The sequence below is a fragment of the Micromys minutus genome (assembly GCF_963924665.1).
Source record: "Micromys minutus genome assembly, chromosome: 18".
NCBI classification, from domain to species: Eukaryota; Metazoa; Chordata; class Mammalia; order Rodentia; family Muridae; genus Micromys; species Micromys minutus.
In genome coordinates, this window is record NC_137953.1 from 42,307,097 (window position 1) to 42,326,126 (window position 19,030).

General features: G+C 39.8%; 1 protein-coding gene across 5 annotated transcripts in view; it reads left to right on the forward strand.

The window, feature by feature from the left end:
• DGKI (diacylglycerol kinase iota) overlaps window positions 1–19,030 on the forward strand; it is a gene marked incomplete at both ends in the record, with an annotated part of 420,018 nt that overhangs the window by 260,700 nt on the left and 140,288 nt on the right. For 4 of the 5 annotated variants that reach the window (XM_080932355.1, XM_080932356.1, XM_080932357.1 and 1 more), the window contains 3 exons: window positions 94–167; window positions 1,574–1,685; window positions 13,399–13,598. In XM_080932355.1, the coding sequence (XP_080788481.1) occupies window positions 94–167; window positions 1,574–1,685; window positions 13,399–13,598 (386 nt within the window). Of the gene's footprint in view, window positions 1–93; window positions 168–1,573; window positions 1,686–13,398; window positions 13,599–18,643; window positions 18,707–19,030 lie in introns of all 5 variants that reach the window. The other variant, XM_080932354.1, reaches the window with a different exon arrangement.

Sequence of the window (19,030 nt, forward strand, 5' to 3'; positions counted from 1 at the left end):
TTCTATGCTGTCGTCGACCTAGTTATCTTGGAGGAGACTCTCAGCCTCACGACTACTTCAGAGGCCTCGCTTTCTCTGCTTTGGTTGCTGCAGTGCGATGGGACAGATCTCACCCCAAAGATCCAGGACCTGAAGTTCCAGTGTATAGTATTTTTAAATATTCCCAGGTAAGCTCTGTTCATGCTGTTGCCTTTGTGCGGTGTCTGACACCTGAATGCAGAAGTGAAGCGACCCGGGTGTAACCCATGAGGTCCCTTATTCTAGTGTAAGGTCAAAGGTCGCTCAGTTTCTTCTGCTTGGCTCATTTCCCGGAGCAGGTTGTTTTACAGCCTCAAGGGAAGCAGATGTGAGTAGAGTCCTTTCAGGGTCTCAGAAGCTGTTAGGAACGCATCATCCAGCCTGCTGAGATGGGTTTCTCTGCCAGACGCTGGAATCCATTGGAGAGGCATGGTGCTGACAGGGTTTCGGTGCTCTTTGGAACAATCGTGCACAAGGAGAAAGGAATACGTAGGACGATCTTTTAAATAAGCCAATCACTTCAGTGGCATAAAGTTGGATTGCAGGTTCCCAAGGCATTGGAAGACACGGGCCTATATGCCCCTATTTCTTGCTATTACCCAACTCACACAAATGAGTGAATTTAAGGAAAATGGGAGATATATGGAAATTTATGTTTGGGGAAAACTTTCAAGGCCTCTGGGTTGTTCTTGGAAGTTCTCTGTACACTAAGGTCCAAGTGTGGTGTTTCGGGGCATGAGTCAGCATGGTTTTATTAGATGGCTTATATTTTTGCAGAACGCTGGTAGTGCCTACTGTACAATTTCCTCTTTCCTCTCGACTCTCTTCCCAATTTTATGATTTTATTTATTCCTTGCCCTTTCTTATCTCCCCTCTCTCACCTCCCCTTCCACCTGTTTGTCTTTCCTCCCTCTACCTTCCTTTCTTTCTTGTGAGAGAATCTGTATACAGTTCACAGTTCTACCTTCGCCTCCTGTATACCAGGAGAGCAGGCATATACCACCATGCCTAGGATGTTTGATTTCTTATCCTTTATTTATTGAAGCAGTTTTCATTCATTTTTCTCCTGTGAGAATTTCTTATCTTGCTTTATGCTGTGATAAATGCTGCCATCTTAGTTCATGTTCTCTCTTATGCTAGCATGAATTTTGGTTTATCTAAGAGAAGTATGAAATTACTAAAGATAATTTTGTAGACAACAAGAACCCTCGAATGAGGGATGATGGGACAGATGCTTTTCTTGTTAAATTGTGTACCCTAACCTTAAGTTACATCCCAGTATAGTGCGTGTGTGCCCTAACCCTAAGTTACATCCCACTATAGTGCATGTGTGCCCTAACCCTAAGTTACATCCCAGTATAGTGAATGTGTGCACCAACCCTAAGTTACATCCCAGTATAGTGCGTGTGTGCACTAACCCTAAGTTACATCCCAATATAGTGCACGTGTGCCCTAACCCTAAGTTACAGCCCAGTGTTAATCAGGGTTAGAATGAAATCAGTGCTAATCAGCAGTAGAATGAAGCAGCCTTCACTGTTTTTCTCCTGGTTTTCAGATATTGTGCCGGCACAATGCCTTGGGGAAACCCTGGGGATCATCATGACTTTGAACCCCAGCGCCATGATGATGGCTACATTGAAGTCATCGGATTCACTATGGCCTCTTTGGTGAGTAAGGTCTCAGTTGTATTGAAGACCCTTGTGTATAGGCCACAATAGACTTTAAAGGTTCACAAAGGAAAAATCAGTTTTCTCCAACAAAGTCGGACTGGATATATAGACCCCATGACCAGCAGTAGAGGCCAACATAAAATGAAATCAGTGGCACTTTTGTAGGATTTTTGTTTCATAATGCTTTGTCTGGGCATTTTTTTTTTTTTACCTTACAGGCCTTTTCTTGAATATTATGCTTTCTGATTTTGTGTTTCTATGGGATTGTTTTGTGTGAACATGTATGTCTCTGTGTCTATATTTGTTTCTTTGGCATTTTCTTTGGCCTTGTTTCCTGATTGTTTTGTCCTATTCTATTTATATTTATATTTTTAATTTTTTTTGATATCTATTTGTGTTCAAGTGAGATAGAGAAAGAAAGGCTATGGATTTACCATAAGGGGAGGTGGGAGGAATCTGGAAAGAGTTGGGCAGAAGAAACTGTGATCAGAATATGTTGTATGAAAAACAAAACCTACTTTCTATAAAAAAAGTTTTTTTCTCCTACTTTACCAAGTTATACACTCTACATAGTATATATTGGGTTAGGATAAACATAATGTGTTTTTTAAGTTTGAAAACCATTCATATTAATCTGAACTTCAAAAGCAAATCAATTTCATTTGATTGTTTTACTTTCTAGAAAATAAAACAGTTTATGCGTAGGAAGCCATCTTGGCACAGAGATAGTGCAGCATTAACACAAAACCACAGGTCCTGATTAATGCTTTTCTTGCTTTGCTGAGGAAATAAATATTTAACAAAAAAACTAGTTATTTATATTCAATTTGATCTTGTTCACATAGCATGAGATGAGTGTGTATATTATCATGAAATACTTGTAAATGGAAAAAGAGAACATATGACCACCTTAGAACTTTAGTTGCTACAGCATACACACCATTTCATACTTGAACATTGTGTGTGTTTATTTTTAAAAACTGAGGGGGTTGGAGAGATGACTCAGAGATTAAGAGCAATATCCGCAATCCTTTGGTCCTGAGTTCAGTTCCCAGCAACCACATGGTGACTCACAACCATCTGTAATGGGACCTGGTGCCTTCTTCTGGCATGCAGGCAGAACACTGTATACATAATAAATACATTTTTTAAAATCCTCAATTTATAGTATGAGTACATTTCAAACAGTTTTTTAACTTATTCAACTACGGTTGACCAATTAAGAATTATAAAAACTACTTATTTTTTGTTGTATCATATAAATTTTTATACAAACTCATAGTCTGTACAAATTGAAAACCTCCATTGCCCAGTGACAACCAGAACTTTAATGGGTGATACCAAGGGTTCCATAACGGACTCACTGTTCTATAATCAGCGCTTAGTTTAGAGGTGGATGCTGGAGGGAGAAGAAATGAGGAAACTGGGGCTGGAGAAATGGCTCAGTGGTTGAGAGCGCTGATTGCTCTTCCAGAGGTCCTGAGTTCAATTCCCAGCAACCACACAATGGCTCACAACCACCTGGGATCTGATGGCATCTTCTGGTGTGTCTGAAGACAATGACAGTGTACTCACATATATGAAATAAATAAACGAATCTATAAAAAGAGAAATAAGGAAACTTACAGTGACTAGATTGATGTTCTGGAATAGGCATATATTACGATTTTGATGTTAAAGAATAGGTATATATTGATATTGTGTTTCGATTAATGTTCTTTTTAAAACTTGCCATAGATGTGTCCAAGCTCTCTAGACAGCTTTATTCTTAAATGCTGCATAATGGATACTTTTTTTTCTTATAAAAGTTTTATAAACCTAATTTCTTGCTAACTCAGAATAGTTAATTTATCATCAGGGATATGACTATGTAGCAAGTATTCATTGAAAATTAAAAATAAATTATTTTTAAAAAAGAAAGAAAGCCTCCATGGTAACTGGATTGTGCTAGCCCCTACCCACCAAAGGTCAGAAAGTGTGTTTCTACTTTACTAAACAGAAACATATCTTAGTTTCTTTTGCTGTTGCTGTGATAAAGTACCCTGCCAGAAGAGATCCTAGGGGAAAAGGGACTCAGCTCGTGGTACGAGGGTGAAGGTTCTCAGGAAGCAGGCAGCAGTAAATGCATGGTGCTCCTCAGCTTCTTCTCCACTTAACATAGTCCAGGATCCCAGTCCAGGAATGGTGCTACTGGTCATCAAAAGATCTTCCTACCTCCATTAATGTAATCATAGGATAACTTTCCCACGGGATCACCCAGAAGTCTGTGTGCCAGGGGATTATAGGTTCTCAAATTGACTATTAGTGTAGATCTCATATTGTCCACTGTGTGAATGACAATGGATTCTTCCTCAGTAGCCTCAGATCAAAGCCCTTTAACACAATTACACAGTAATACATGTGTCATTTCAGCTGATGGTTTCTCTAAAGCGAGGCTGACCTTCATCATCGTTTGAGAAAGATGATGACAGGGCAGAGGAGGTGAAAATTCAGCTTCTGAGAAGGAAGGAGATAGATTAAAGGAAGAATATATGCCATGTGTTTACTCTTAAATGTTGACTTTCTTAGAGCATTCTTTATCAGCAAAGCTTTCTAAGCTATTAGAGAGGAAAAAAATATACATGCTTAAATTCAGAAAGTATATGTGCAAAGAAAACTGACCAGAAGTAACAAAGCTGTACTGTGTACTGATGTATATCAGACACTCCTCAACACAGCCCCCCACCCCACGAATAGTCCTGTCTTTCTTCTTGCTGATTTATACGTGGATCTAGTGAATGTTGATTAAGTAGTTACCATGTACCATGGCTTCCTTGTATGTGAGATAAAAGGAATCAGGAATTATTTGTGACGAGGTTCTGAGTGGCCAAAGGGAATGTCCCTTATGTTCTCACTGTGCTCAAGATCGAAGTTTAGACACTTAGCTTGTATATTTGACACTTTTCTATCACTGTGTTGAAATTCCATGACCAAAAGCAACTTGAAGAAAGAGTTTATTTCGTGTAATGGATCCTGAGTGATAGAGTCGATTATGTCCCAGAAGGCTTAGCATTTCAATGGGAGCAGGAAGCTGGCGATGACATTTTTTATCTATACATAGGAAACAGAGGGAACAGGGAGTAGGACCCCCAAATCTGCTTTGGTGGCCTTATTTTTTCTTGGAGAAAGATTGGAGAGCATGTGGTTCAATGTCTTCTGTAATGTTAATGGGTGCTGAGGTTTATTGACTGGATCCAACAATAATTGAGTCTTGCAAAATGTTGACACCACTAGCTTTGGCCTATGTCTATCAACTGGGACATTTCAAGGAGAGATTCCTTTTCAACTTCTATTTGGTCACTTAGTCAAGCTCTTTTGCATAGAGGTTGATTTTATTGTCATTATTTATTTTCAAGTTAAGAAGATGGTTCCCTGTCAACCTCAGATAGACAGTACATTTAAAATGGCCTTGAACTTTTAGACGTGTATCCCATCATGAATCTGGGTCTGTGGTCTTCTTCTTGGGTCTGCTTAGGCTTGTGACTTTGTGATGAGTCAAGGACAGTGGGAGTCTGGAGAGATGACTCAGGAGGGGGAAGGTTCAACATATAAACATGAGGACCTGAGTTCAAATCCCCAGTACTTATGTGAAATGTTTAATGTGCTAACATGTGCCTGTAATTCTGGTGCAAAGGAAGTGGATACAGGAGCCTTGCTGTAAGCTGTTTAGTTCAAGTAAGTGAATTATAGGTTCAGTGAAAGCCTCTGTTTCAGAAAACAATATAGGGAGTGAGAGATGAATACACCCAGTATCTGGGCTCCATGTGCATTTACACATTCATGCCGGTGCGTATTCTCTCTCTCTGTCTCTCTTTCTGTCTCTCTCTCTGTTTCTGTCTCTGTCTCTCTATCTCTCTCTCTCTCTCACACACACACACACACACACACACACACACACACACAGAGAGAGAGAGAGAGAGAGAGGAGAGAGAGAGAGAGAGAGAGAGAAAGAGAGAGAGAGAGGTGTGTGTGCTATTGTATGACTTCACAACTTCTGAGGTTGGACCATAAGAGGCCATAGAGCAGTATCAGAAAGTAGATAATAATAGTCACCTGTAATTGGTAGTAGTTTTGTAAATTTAAAGTAATACTTCAAACTATTTGTTTCTAATTAATTTCAGTTATAAATAGCGAGCTCACAAGTGGTGCATCCATAAATGACAGGCTACTATATAAAACTAGTTAAGGAGTGAGGCAAACGAAAGCCCTGTCTTTGGGGTATTTACAGCTCCAGCATGGAGGGAAGATTACAAACAATAAATTTCAGGAGAGAATGTGGAGACACTAGAAAGGAATATCAAAAACAAGGGTGCCTGTTAGGTAATGCTGTCCCCAAATATTCCCAGAGGAGGCAGGACTATAGTGATCTATCAGAGCAAGCAGCCTGAGAGCACATATCCTCGAAGAGCTTCAGTGACTACAAGTGATAAGACTGCAGTCATGGAGAGAGGAAGGGCAGGAGCAACCCTCCAAGCTGTGAATGGAAGTGATGTAGCAAGAGGGTTGGGGCATGATGAGACTTATGCCTGGACTCCAATCTGATGTGACCTGAGTCTCTACCCCTGGGGCTTGTTAGACAAATCATCAAATGGACATTGATGTCCAGTAGCGTGAGTATACTGGGGGGTGAGGTAAGATGGTGAGAGGGCCTAGTGAGTCGCAGAGGTGTTTGGACGTCGTCACCCATTGTGAACATTACAGGAGAATTAAAGGATTCTGGGAGGTTAGTGCAGGCAATTGGTGAAAGGATGAATCCATTACAGAAGGTAGAACATGTAAGAGCATCGCACAAGAGCTGAGCTCTGAAATCTGCATACGAGGTCAGCGTGTACTTAAAAGTGAACAACTGAAAATCCGTGATTGGAAGTCAGGGGATCTCCATAGGCTAGATAGATGGCATTGGAGGGTCTGTCAAATCCTCGTCTCTGCCGTCCTATGGTTAGTTGGACTGAGGAGGGGAGAACATTAATGTTTGGGATTTGGTGAGGAGGGAATGGAACCCTAAAGTCATGACAACTATAATTTCCTCTTTGCACAGCATGAACTGTACAAAGTCACATGGGATACTGTCAGATATGATAGAATTTCAATTCTAGTGAACGCATTTGTTCCAGGGTAGAAAATCCTGCCTTAGAAAAACAAAGTAAACTCTGCTTTGCTGTTTAAGTTTACAGATAAGAGCTGTGTATTTTTGAACATTATGTGCTCTCTAACTAACCCTGGCAAAGTATTTCTAAATATCCTCACGCATTTAACAATCACTCATGCAATGGTAAGTATTGGTTTTTTTTTTTCCATTTGGTATGAAAAAAGGTGTATGTCTAGTCCTTCAGTTTTCAATTCATTGAGAGTATTCTATTGATTGTATTTCCAAGAAGGTAAATTATGTAAAATTAAATCATGGGCTTATGATGACTGTCTAGACAGAATGGTATAAGTACTCAAAATTATTCTTTTTAAAATACATACTTCAATGGTTTCCATATAATTTAAAACCTTAACTACTAGGTCAAGCTTTCTTGCAGCTAATTTTTTTTTTTTCTCAGAAATTGACATGTCTGAAATCGTTCAAGGCTACATATTTTTAAGGTTATGCAATAAACTCATAAATATTTTTGTACATTGCTTATAATTTAAGAACACCAGAAGAAGAGGAAGCTCAGACTGATTCTTGAAAAGAGATTTTCAAATTGAATTACTGGAACAGGGGGAAGAGAACTATTTCTTTTAGAATGTTTATCTTGTAATTGAAAACTTCAAAGAGAAGTCTTCAATTGACTCCTCTGGTTGCAGTGCATTCCTGCTAATTAAGATGCTCTCTCACTGGGTACTGATTGCCTTCTTGGGTTTTACAGAGCCCATAATCAGGCATTGTAATCTGTTTTTGTTTCTGCCACAATTTTTTGTCATTATGGCCAGGAAGGGCCTTTCATGTTGAGTCAGTTTCTAAGTAATTTAAAACTTTTCAAGACAGTTCAAAGCGTGATTCCCATGGAGGAAGTGGGACCCTCATTTGCAATTCTGGCTCTTCAACTTTGAAGAAAGCACATTGATCTCTCTGTTAATTGAAATTAAAATGTGTAAGTTCTTTTACATTTCTGGATGAGGAAGGCCAAGGCCAGGGCTGGTCAGTCTTGGTGGGTAAAGCAGAGAGAGATTCCCAGGGCCGAGGTTTTATACTTCTGCATAACGTGATCTCTTTTGCTTTTTAGAAAATAAATTGCTAATATTCTAACACATGTAAATGTAAGGGCTGAAGCGAAAGTTGCAGATCTCACCAGAATGCCTACAGAGACCTCTCATGTTCTGATTTCCGATGTTTTTCCTTCCAGTGACTTTGTTTTTATGTTTGAACACACACGTAAGGTTTAGAAAGTGGTTTTATAATTCTTACTAAGAGGTTTTGTTTCTTATGTCATCGGATGGATACCTTCTTTCCCACGGTTTGTCCTAACACGACAACAGGACATTCACACAGAGCTTTGCACACAGTTACCTCAGGTTGGCAGCAGCATTGTTCTCCGTACCATGATGGCTTTCTTACTCTTCAGTCATTATCACAGAAGCATCCTACAAATGACAACTGCCTTATTTCATTATTTAAGCATATCACTATCTAAATAATAACCATTCCTTTTGTGATGCTTTTCTGTGTCTAATGTTTACTGTCATGAATAACTCTATTAATGTTATGTGTAAACTCAGTGAGTTCAAGTTGTTTGGACAGATCCCTAGGGAGAAGTAGAGTGTTGATTCACTGTCATAAATGTTTTTAGAACTCTTAATAAGAATTATAAAAGTACTTAATATTTACAGATACAGTAGTAATGGGCATAGTGGTTAGAGCGGATTAAGGTTTAAAACTCTACGGTTAATAAGAGTGGTAATGGAAACACAAGGAATGCATAAAGGAGTTAGGTGTGTCTTCTGAAGCTGAACTTGACAACAAATGGTTAACAACTCATTAAACAACAGAAATGCCAGAAAGAATAAAGATATCATTATTATTACTCTTCGTCTTTTAAGAAATACTTATTTTTCCATATGCTGACGATTGGCTCACCTTTAATTATTGAGTTTTAAGAGAAATAGAGGAGGAGTAGATCTGGGGAAGAGGGGAAATGGGAGAGCGGGCTGGAAGGAGAGGAAGGAGGGAAAACTGCTGTTGGGTATAGTTTATAAGAGAAGAATAGATATACTCTAGATGCACGTCTCTTGGCACATGTATTTATTGGAGATATAACCTGTCTGCGTATGTGTGTGTGTTCTTTGTGTCTCTTTTAACAAAGATGCATTTTCAGCATTACTGTATTTATGATTTAATCTTTGAGAATTTTATACACACATACACTGTAAATGCATAATTTTGACTACTCTGTACCCCTTTCAGTATTGCTACTTCTTTCCCACACTTCCTCTAGGATTTATCTTAAATACTTTTATGACCTCTTGTCACATGAAGTAGACTTAGATCCTGTTAGGGGTACACACATGCAAGCATGCATATGTGTGTGTGTGTGTGTGTGTGTGTGTGTGTGTCTTTTCTTGTCTCCTTGATACTTTATAGTTTAAAGTCTAAGTAAGACTCTTAACTCAAGAAAACCTTTGTGCATTGTACAAGGTAGCTCTTACATCATCAAAAACATTTGTTATCGCCAGTGTTATTGCTGAGTGACCTTTCCCCTTCTGTAGGATCTTTCTCTGAATTCCATTTCTTTCCATTAACTTGTTTTATGTCAGTGCACACTATCTTGTTTAATCTGCCTTTACAGTAGTTTTGCTCTTAGCCAACTTCACATAGGTAGATGATATACTCTTCGGAGTAGTCACCCCCACACCTGCACCTTTCTCACCTCCTTTTCATCCCTCTCCCTCTCAAACCCATTCCCAATTCTTCCTGTTCTTGTTACATAATTGTGACTTTTGGTTTGTTTTGTGAGCCGCTTACTTTAACCAGGCCATCTGTGTGACCGTTAGATTGGAACAAACCATTGGAGCTTGCTGGCGTCACCTGTGGGTATGGAGGCAGGGACTCGCCCTCTCGATGAGTCCATAAACACATAGGCTGTCCCACAAACAGTGGCTTTAGACACGATGCTGTTTTGTATGCTCTTATAAAGAAGTCTAAGGTACTGTAGAGAAAGGGGGCATTGTGCTCTTTCTGCATTCTTTGTTCTGTGTTCTTATGTCACCTCTCCGCCTCTCTCCTATCACTTTGCTTTTCCCCTGTGATTATGTTGTACCCACTCCCGGATCCCAGAGCATTGCTCTTCCTTCTCAACCTTCGTTTACTTAAATTGGAAAATGCCCTTCTGTTGTGTATAAGTTTCATGGTTCTGATGAGTTAGAACACAGGCATCCTTTGGTCATGGTGGCACAGGCTTTTCTCTGCACACTGCAGTGGTGTTCTTTGTGTTTAGTCTGTTTTAGTTTCCTTGATTTTTTTAATGAATCTAAAAGTTGACTTTTATTCATGTACTTTCTGCTCTCTGATTCTTTCCCCATTTGTTCAGCAAAGGAGTTTGCTAATTACAAAGATGAGACCACAGATGGTGTAACAACATGAAACATTCCTGTCTGTGTTGCTGAGATCAGTAATATCTGTCGATCCATTTCCATCTTCAATGACCTATTTCTTTCTGCAGGATCCAGTTTGCTACTAAACTTTACTGTGAGATAATTTAATTTTTTTCCTTATGGATCATGATTTCTTCTCTGTATGTCAGGATCCATTGTTTATCTACTCGTTAGATGATTTGGTGGATTTAATCTAAACTTGTGTTTTGTTGTTATAGAGTACATATTGTTTTAACGTTATGTTTTTCAGTTCTTTCCTTACAAGACACAAAATGTGTTTAATATAAATGATGACGACTAACAACTTGAGAGTTAAAAATATCAATAGAAATGTGTTTCTTCCTAGATTCATACAAATCTGTCTTATCCCATTTCTCAGGATATACTGTTGATTCTGTCACTATGCTAACTTTCAAGATATTACAGATTTTAAAGTTATGATTATTTCTTTAAGTGGTTTTAAAGCATAGAGATTTTTTTTCTAAATTTTGTTATAGAACCTTAGATTAGTGTCTTTCTAAAGGATATGAAATCTATCAGGAATTTTTATTCCCTTTATTTTGTTTTGTTTTTCTGTCATTATGTTCTGTTGGTACTGGTTGGAATCCATGTCTATAGAACAGAGATAAAAACAGCCTACATACACATACAAATACTCTCAGTGCGGAAGGGTACTTAGTGTTTATTCTTTATCTTGTCATTAGGAGGGAATTTTTAAACACACTATAAGTAAAATTTTTAGATCTTTCATGCAATAACTAGGAGGGGAGAGACACACTTCCCTTTAAAAAATTTTTCATTTTATTTTGACAATGACAGACCAAACATTATTTCTATGACCGATGCAGAGAAATATAAAGTGATGATTCCAGATGGAATGAGATTGTATTTAATAACATGATATTGAATTATAGACACAATCTAGAAACATAAAATGCTAGTCCAGGAAAATATTATGGAAGTAAACACAAATCATCCATAATAGAGGAAATACAAGTAGTACTAGTTTCTCTGTAAGTAGTTAATAATGTGGACAACTCATTGGGAAGATATGATTGCTATTCAGACTTACTAACAGCATCCAATGGGACTTTGTAACACACTGGTGCTCAGAGTTTAATTCTTGATGGGGGGAAGGCAATAAGACTTAATGATGTTACTCTGTGGAGAAAGAATGATTGCAGAGCCTTGTGTGGGACATTGTGAACTAACCAGTCGTGGCTCCTTGAATGATCTAGGTAGAATTTCTTCCTTTTTCACTAGCATTGTGTGTCAGATAGACAGAGGAACCTGTATGAGCTAGTTTCATTGAGGCTGTTAAAGCACAGAAGGTTAATGAGAGGATGTCAGAGGAACTGAAAGGCAGATGCCTGTAGATTCATCAGTCATCAAGTAAACAACCTCCCTGTCAGTTCTGGTGTTAGAATGAGAGTGGCTATAGATGGTGGTATTAGGAACCCAGGATGTAAGATTAGGGACAGGACTTTGGAGAGAGACATGGCAATCTGAAAAGGGTGTTGATTGGCTTTGTCATGAAAGTTGTAAAGCAGGAGTCAGTGTTGTTAATTAGATTTCTCGGCATGAGCAGAGACAAGCAAATAGGTGAGGGATGCTCTATGCAGGCAGATGATGTAATGGCAATGGCACTAAGAGGTACAATGACTGCTAGAGTCAGCAAGAGGATGGTACTAGATCAAGTGATACAGGAGTTGGCTTCTGCACTCTGAGCAAGGCTGGTGGATGAAAGGAGGAAGGGGGAGCCCTGTGAGAAGAAAATTCAGGGGCAAAAGAAGGATGGTGATGGAGAAAGACTGAAGCTCCTCTGGGACAAAGGAGATCAGGATGAAGATGGAAAATACCAAAACCATCTGAGAAGATAAGAAACAGAGCCTTTTCATTTGAGGATTTCTAATTGCTATAGTTAAGAAAAAAAGGTCATCTTTCTAAAGAGGGTCAGCTGGGCAAACTGGAAAATGTATCAATTGCGAGGGCACATTAGCAGTTTCCTAGTGAACAGGAGAGGTGGTGTGCAGTAAGAGTTGAGTGATGAGCTGAAGATAGTCTCAAGGAAAGTTCCAGCTATCCAGCTAGGTGTGGAAAAGTGGAGGGGGGAGAGGTAACTTCAAGGGCAGAGGTGTGAAATGTGCATATGGGTGAGGATGAGATTCAATGGATGAGAAGAAAATACAAGGGCAGTAGAGTTGAGAGTCTGGTTCTTAAGTGTGTCATCTGAGCTTTCCACAAAACCTGGTTAAGGAAAAACTGTCAGTTACAGTGTTTGAGGGATAGTCTTTAGTTTGGGGGAATAGCTAAAGCTGAAGTCACAGACCTGAGATTCATCATCCCCCATAAAGAGTAGATGTGTGAGACACACCAGAATTAGGGGGAAAAAGGTTTTAGGTAAAAATAAAGCTGTTGTCCAAGTTTAAAAATTAACTGATGATATTACTATACACTTAAGCATTAGTAAATTTAATTTAGAAGTTGGTAAATTATGTGCTCTGTCCTTTTTATTTTTAGTGTGCTGACACCAATTACTTAATGGAATAGATCTCTCTCTCTCTCTCTCTCTCTCTCTCTCTCTCTCTCTCTCTCTCTCTCTCTCTTCTCTCTCTCTCTCTTTCTCTCACACACACACACACACACATTTTGTGTTAATTAATCTTGCATGATGTCTGTCAAGATGGCTCAACTTGCTGCCTAGCCTGACAATTCTACCAATGAGACCTACATGGTGGAAGGAGAAAATCCACTCCTACAAGTTGTCCTCTGACTTTTGCATGCATTCCATGGCTTGCAACCCCAACATGAAATATACATAAATACGTATTTATCTTTATTTTTTTCCTGACACAGCTATATCTACATTCATATTGTGTAAAATTGACAATGGCTATCTCTGGGAATACATGATACACTTCCTCAGAAGCTTTTCATATTGAATTTATTTGTAGCTCTGTTGTCTTCAAGTTCTTGTTGGCTAATAAGTATCACCAATGTTATCAAAGGCTGTTGGTTATCTGCAGTAGATCTGTATGTGGCTTCCTGAATTGTTGGCACTCACTTTTGTCTCTTCTTCTTTTTTATTGGACAGGCTGCCCTGCAAGTCGGGGGCCATGGAGAAAGGCTGCACCAGTGTCGGGAAGTGATGCTTCTGACTTACAAGTCCATTCCCATGCAAGTGGACGGGGAGCCATGTAGGTTGGCACCTGCTATGATTCGGATCTCCTTGAGGAATCAGGCCAACATGGTTCAGAAGAGCAAGCGGAGAACCTCAATGCCTTTGCTCAATGAGTGAGTGTGTGCTTGCCTTCCCGGGTGACATGGACACACTGGAGAGCAGATAGCAGAGTATGTGCACGCTCTGGGGACCTCACTGTGTTAGAAAGGAGTGAAAAAGTCAAGAAGGAACCGTAGGCCCTAGATCAGTCCCATAGGAAGATATACAGTCTCACTTAGTTTGTCTTATAGTTATTCAAGCTTCTTTTTGGAAAACTTTGCTGTATGTAAGATAGATAATTCTACTTTGCTAAGCATTTTGGAGTATATTTTTTCAGATGAACCAGTTTTAATATTTACTTTGGTTTCTAAAGGCTTTTTTTTTCTGCCTGTCAATGAGTAGTCCCTCTCCCCACCTTTCCTATTTGAGGGTCCCATGTCCTCTGATCAACTCAGTTTTGACTTCTAAGGCAGCATCTACTACTATCCATACTGAATTCAACTCACTGTGTCTAATTTTAAACACCCAGCATCCCTTCCTTTCTACACTCCGTTTTTGATTTAGGTGTTTTAGTAAACTGATTCAAGGTAAGGCAATAAAGATTAGGTAATATAGGACATATATTAGTTTTCTAGTGTACTTTACTCAAATTGGTGACTTAATCGTGTACTCGGGTTTGAAGACGTAGCTGGAGAGAGAAGAAGATTTGGGTCATTATTTTGAGAATCTTCTAGAGATCATGCCTCTATGCCTAAGGTCACTTCAGGGTCCCAGGTCATCTTCTGTCACAGTGAGGGGCCTCCAAGGTGCACCTCCTGTTTGCTTTCTGTTATGCATGGTTACCAATTGTACTGAATGGCTGGCTTCCCGGGAGCGCCTGCAGGAAGGGGCATGCTTTCCCATGTGTTCATGAAGTCAAAGAGAGAATCTGCACACATTCCCAGAATAACCGATGATGCAGGTGCCATAGCTCCTGTCACCTCCCTCCGTGCCAGCATATGCACAGGAAGAGCAGCAGACAGCAATCTCCAAGCACCTCAGCTTTTGCCATCCGCTTCCCAGTTTGAGGCTGGCATAAGAAGTCAGCTTCCTCTGTTCCTGGAGTCTGGACTTCCTGGAACAGTGGCCTGGTTGCTTCCTCCAGCTTCCGTTTAGTTCATTTACTCTGAGGTGACAGTTTCTTGCTTTATTTACATTTTGCAGCTGGCAAAAATTTTGGCTCCTTTGCTTTCTGTCCTTGCTGCCTTTTCCTTCTTCTAGGTTGAAGACATAACTTGAGTTTATATGTTAAAAGAGATGAGATGTCAACAGCTGTACGTGGTTCTTTACATTTCTTCTGGATATGTTAGTCAAGTCATGACACACTGGTTTGGCAGAAGCCTAAGAACCAATGAGTAGAATGTACAGTAGCCAAAGTTACTACATCATTTGCAGATCATCGGCAGAAAAGACAGAGTAAAGCCCTATGTGTTTACTAGCGCTCAAGGGAAGAATATGCATTTATGTCTTTCTTAGAAGTAAACCTCTTCAAGTGTTCAGTTTTGAACAATGTTTATGCTCTGCCAAGAAAGAATGTTTCTTCCTTATGCAATCCTGTTGATTAGGACTAATTTGGTGATCTTTACATGCAAAATAAGTGCACATAATGTTTTCTTTGTTCTCATAGCTTGTGTAGCAGATGACACCTTTCTCCCATCCACTCATGCAGATATCCAAGAGCAGCCTCATCTAATAAAATTCTGACACTTTCAACCTGGGAAAGTGGTTTTCAACATATCAGCCTCATGTGACAGAGAAGACCATATCCAATGGGAATCAGAGCACACAATTAATTTTTAAAAGAAGAAAAGTATAAAATTTGAAAAAATATTATTCAGTGAAATATTAAAAAGAATTAGTATTGATCCTGCATTTTTAAAAAAAGGAATAAACCAGTTACTCCTGTTACTATATCAACTTGTTCACTAAACCTGGCTTTCTCCTTAATCTTACTTCATTTTTATAATTAATTATGTCTACATCATCATAAAACCTCTCTCTCTCTCCTTCTCCCTCCCTCCCTCCCTCCCTCCCTCCCTCCCTCCCTCCCTCCCTCTCTCTCTCTCTCTCTCTCTCTCTCTCTCACACACACACACACACACATAGATCTAACTTCTTCCTCTGTATTTCCAAGTAGAGTTTCGACTTTAAAGTCATCCTTGATTTTAAGACTTTTTTTTTACCCTTCTGTTCTTCTGAAGCTCTCTCAGAGTTGTCTGCCTTTGACTGATAAAAGAACTGTTGAAAGTCAAGCTAAGCCTTTATTTCTCTGCTTCCTTTTTTTCTTTCTATTCTTTTTCTTCCCTTCCTTGCTTTCCTCACCTTCTTCCTTTCTCCATTTATTTAATAAACTAAAACTGTTTCTTTTGCTTAATTCACCTGTATTATTTTCTTCCTAGAAGAGAGGGGTAACTACTTTCCAGTGTCATAAAATTTTTATATAAAAGACACAGGCCTTTGAGTGTGTGCATGTATATACATGTGTGTGTTGTACAGCTATGTGTGTTTATGTGTGCATACTTGTGTGTGTGTTCTCTATATAGGAATGGTAGCTGCTTGGTTCATGTAAGGAACTGGTCTTCTTTCATCCATGTTACCTGGGAAGACTTATTATTTTAATGCTGTGGTTCCCAGAATGACTGCTTCTTTTCCCCCCAATGCTGGTGTGTCTCACAGACCTACTCTTTCTTTGGGATGTTGAATCTCAGGTCTGTGACTTCAGCTTTAGCTATTCCCCCAAACTAAAGACTATCTCTCAAACACTGTAACTGACAGTTTTTACTTAACCAGATTTTTGTGGCAAGCTCAGATGACACACTCAAGAACCAGACCCTCAACTCTGCTGCCCTTGTATTTCCTTCTCATCCATTGAATCTCATCCTCACCCATATGCACATTTCACACCTCTGTCCATAATTTACCTCACCCCCTCCACTTTTTCACACCTAGCTGGATAACTGGCACTTTCCTTGAGACCATCTTCAGCTCATCACTCAGCTCTTACTGCACACCACCTCTCCGGTTCACTAGGAAACTGCTAATGTGCACTCGCAATTGATACATTTTCCAGTTTGCCCAGCTGACCCTCTTTAGAAAGATGACCTTTTTTCTTAACTATAGCAATTAGAAATCCCCAAATGAAAAGGCTCTGTTTCGTATCTTCTCAGATGGTTTTGGTATTTTCCATCTCCATCCTGATCTCCTTTGTCCCAGAGGAGCTTTAGTCTTTCTCCATCACCATCCTTCTTTTGCCCCTGAATTTTCTTCTCACAGGGCTCCCCCTTCCTCCTTTCATCCATCAGCCTTGCTCAGAGTGCAGAAGCCAACTCCTGTATCACTTGATCTAGTACCATCCTCTTGCTGACTCTAGCAGTCATTGTACCTCTTAGTGCCATTGCCATTACATCATCTGCCTGCATAGAGGATCCCTCATCTGTTGCTCTGCTCTGTGGGGCGGGCCTGGGCTTTTCCACTCAGGATGCCCTGTGCCTGGCATCATCTCTGAAAAATTACATATTGAGCTGGAGACTCATATGTGCACTTCATTATACTTGTATTTCTGCTACTTTTCTTAGAAACTACTGACAGAATAACAGCTACATAAAATCTCATGAATATGGAGGTCATATAGAGTATGTTTTCAGCTTGTTTTACTACACGTGTAGAACAAATGTTGAACCAATTAGATATGATTACATGAATAATTAGGAGTGTCCATGAGCAGTTACTAAGTAGTAGGCCTTCATGAGGCCATTTTGTTCATATTTATGAAAGAAAACATATTTACAGAAAATAATTTAATTTTATTAGTATATACAAAATAAAATGTGTTCACTAACTGATATTGACAAGCGTGCATACTTTATCTTATTAGAGCATATGAGTCTACCCAGATTACAAAGTCCAATATATATTTTTCACACAAAATGTCATAAAGATTTTTGTCTAGGATAATTTTTACTAATATCCTAACCAAAAATAAATAAATAAATAACGCCAGATGTACTTCATTATGTTCTGTATTGTGAAGCACCATTGAAGGTGATCAAAAGCTTAAAATAACTGGTGTAAAAAGTAGTCTTCTGGCTAGTACCCTTGACTTCATTAGCAATTATGAAAACAGTCATTTTGTATAAAGGCAAGAGTGCTAGTTTCCTATCTTTGAATTGGTCAACTGAGTTCTATCATCCTGGGCTACTGAGGCATACTATTGGTTCTATCAGAGAGTTTTTGAAGATAACATGGGCAGAACACTAGCAAAAACTCACAGGTGACCTTCTGTGTGAATGTATATACCCAGTAGATAGAGAATCTGGGGACAGTTGCTGTGCACTTAGAGATGTTTAAATGAGAGAAGAAAAGTGGGGGGTTGGTACAGGGTGAGAGTGAGTTTGGGGGTCAGCTTGTTATGTCGCGCAGTGCCTATTTTCTAGTTTGTGGACTGTCCTCATCACAGAAGAATGGAAGGGGAGATGTTTATGGTCTCACATTGGTACCTGGAGAGTGATTGACATTAGGGCATCTGAGAGATGAAATGGAAGTTTGTAAAACAACTGCTGGGGTTCGCCGAAAACCTTTGCTGTTCAGCTGAAGGAAGCTCAAGGTTGTCAAGTCCCTCTTTTCAAGATGGCTCTCTGATGGAACCTCAAAGATGAGGTGCAAGGATGAAACGGGCTCCCTTCTTCTTGGGGAGGTCAGTGTGCTTTTCCACTCTGATGTGGAAGCCTGTGCCTCCACCCTTGAGTTGTCCTCAATGTCCTGGAGCAAAGGTGCCATTGACAACGCACCCTGTGCCCACAGCCCACGCTCCTGCTTTGGCTCTGCGCTCCAGTATGTGGCTTGCCTGGGACTGGCCGCTTCCATGTGTCCTGTTGGCTTCCTTGCTGTCACCGGCTTCTCTGGATTATTTCCATGGCTAGCTTGATTTCCTCTTTATTTTTCTTTCATTGCTGTTGGTGATGCGCTCATTTAATTTCTGTTTAAACTCTGTGTGTCTCTCTTTTTCTCCCCGGCTTGTTCCTTGTTTGTCCACGCTGTCCTGCTGACTCTGTCTTCGCTGCTCATTCCCTGCCACCTCTAGCATCCATCAGGTGCAAGCTGCGGACCTGCGGCGAGTGTCTGCTCCCCCCGGCTCCTTCACCATGTGAGTACAGTGCTGTTCTGTTTTGACCCTCGTTCCCCAAGTTCTCCTCAGGGGTAGATTGCTGGCGGCATCCTTTTCCTCCACAGGTCTGCTGTTCAGATAAGGGAGCCACCTAACCTTAGATGCTCTTACACCCATGTTTATTAATGGGAAATGGAGAGCAATAGGCTTTTTGTATTTCCCCACACACTGTGCGTTCGAACTTCTGTCTATTTATGAGATACTTCAAGGCCCATGGTTGGTGTAACAGTCTACACTAAGCATCATTGTTTTTCAGAGTGTTAATAGGACAGTTAGACCAATACCATTACAGATATATTTGAG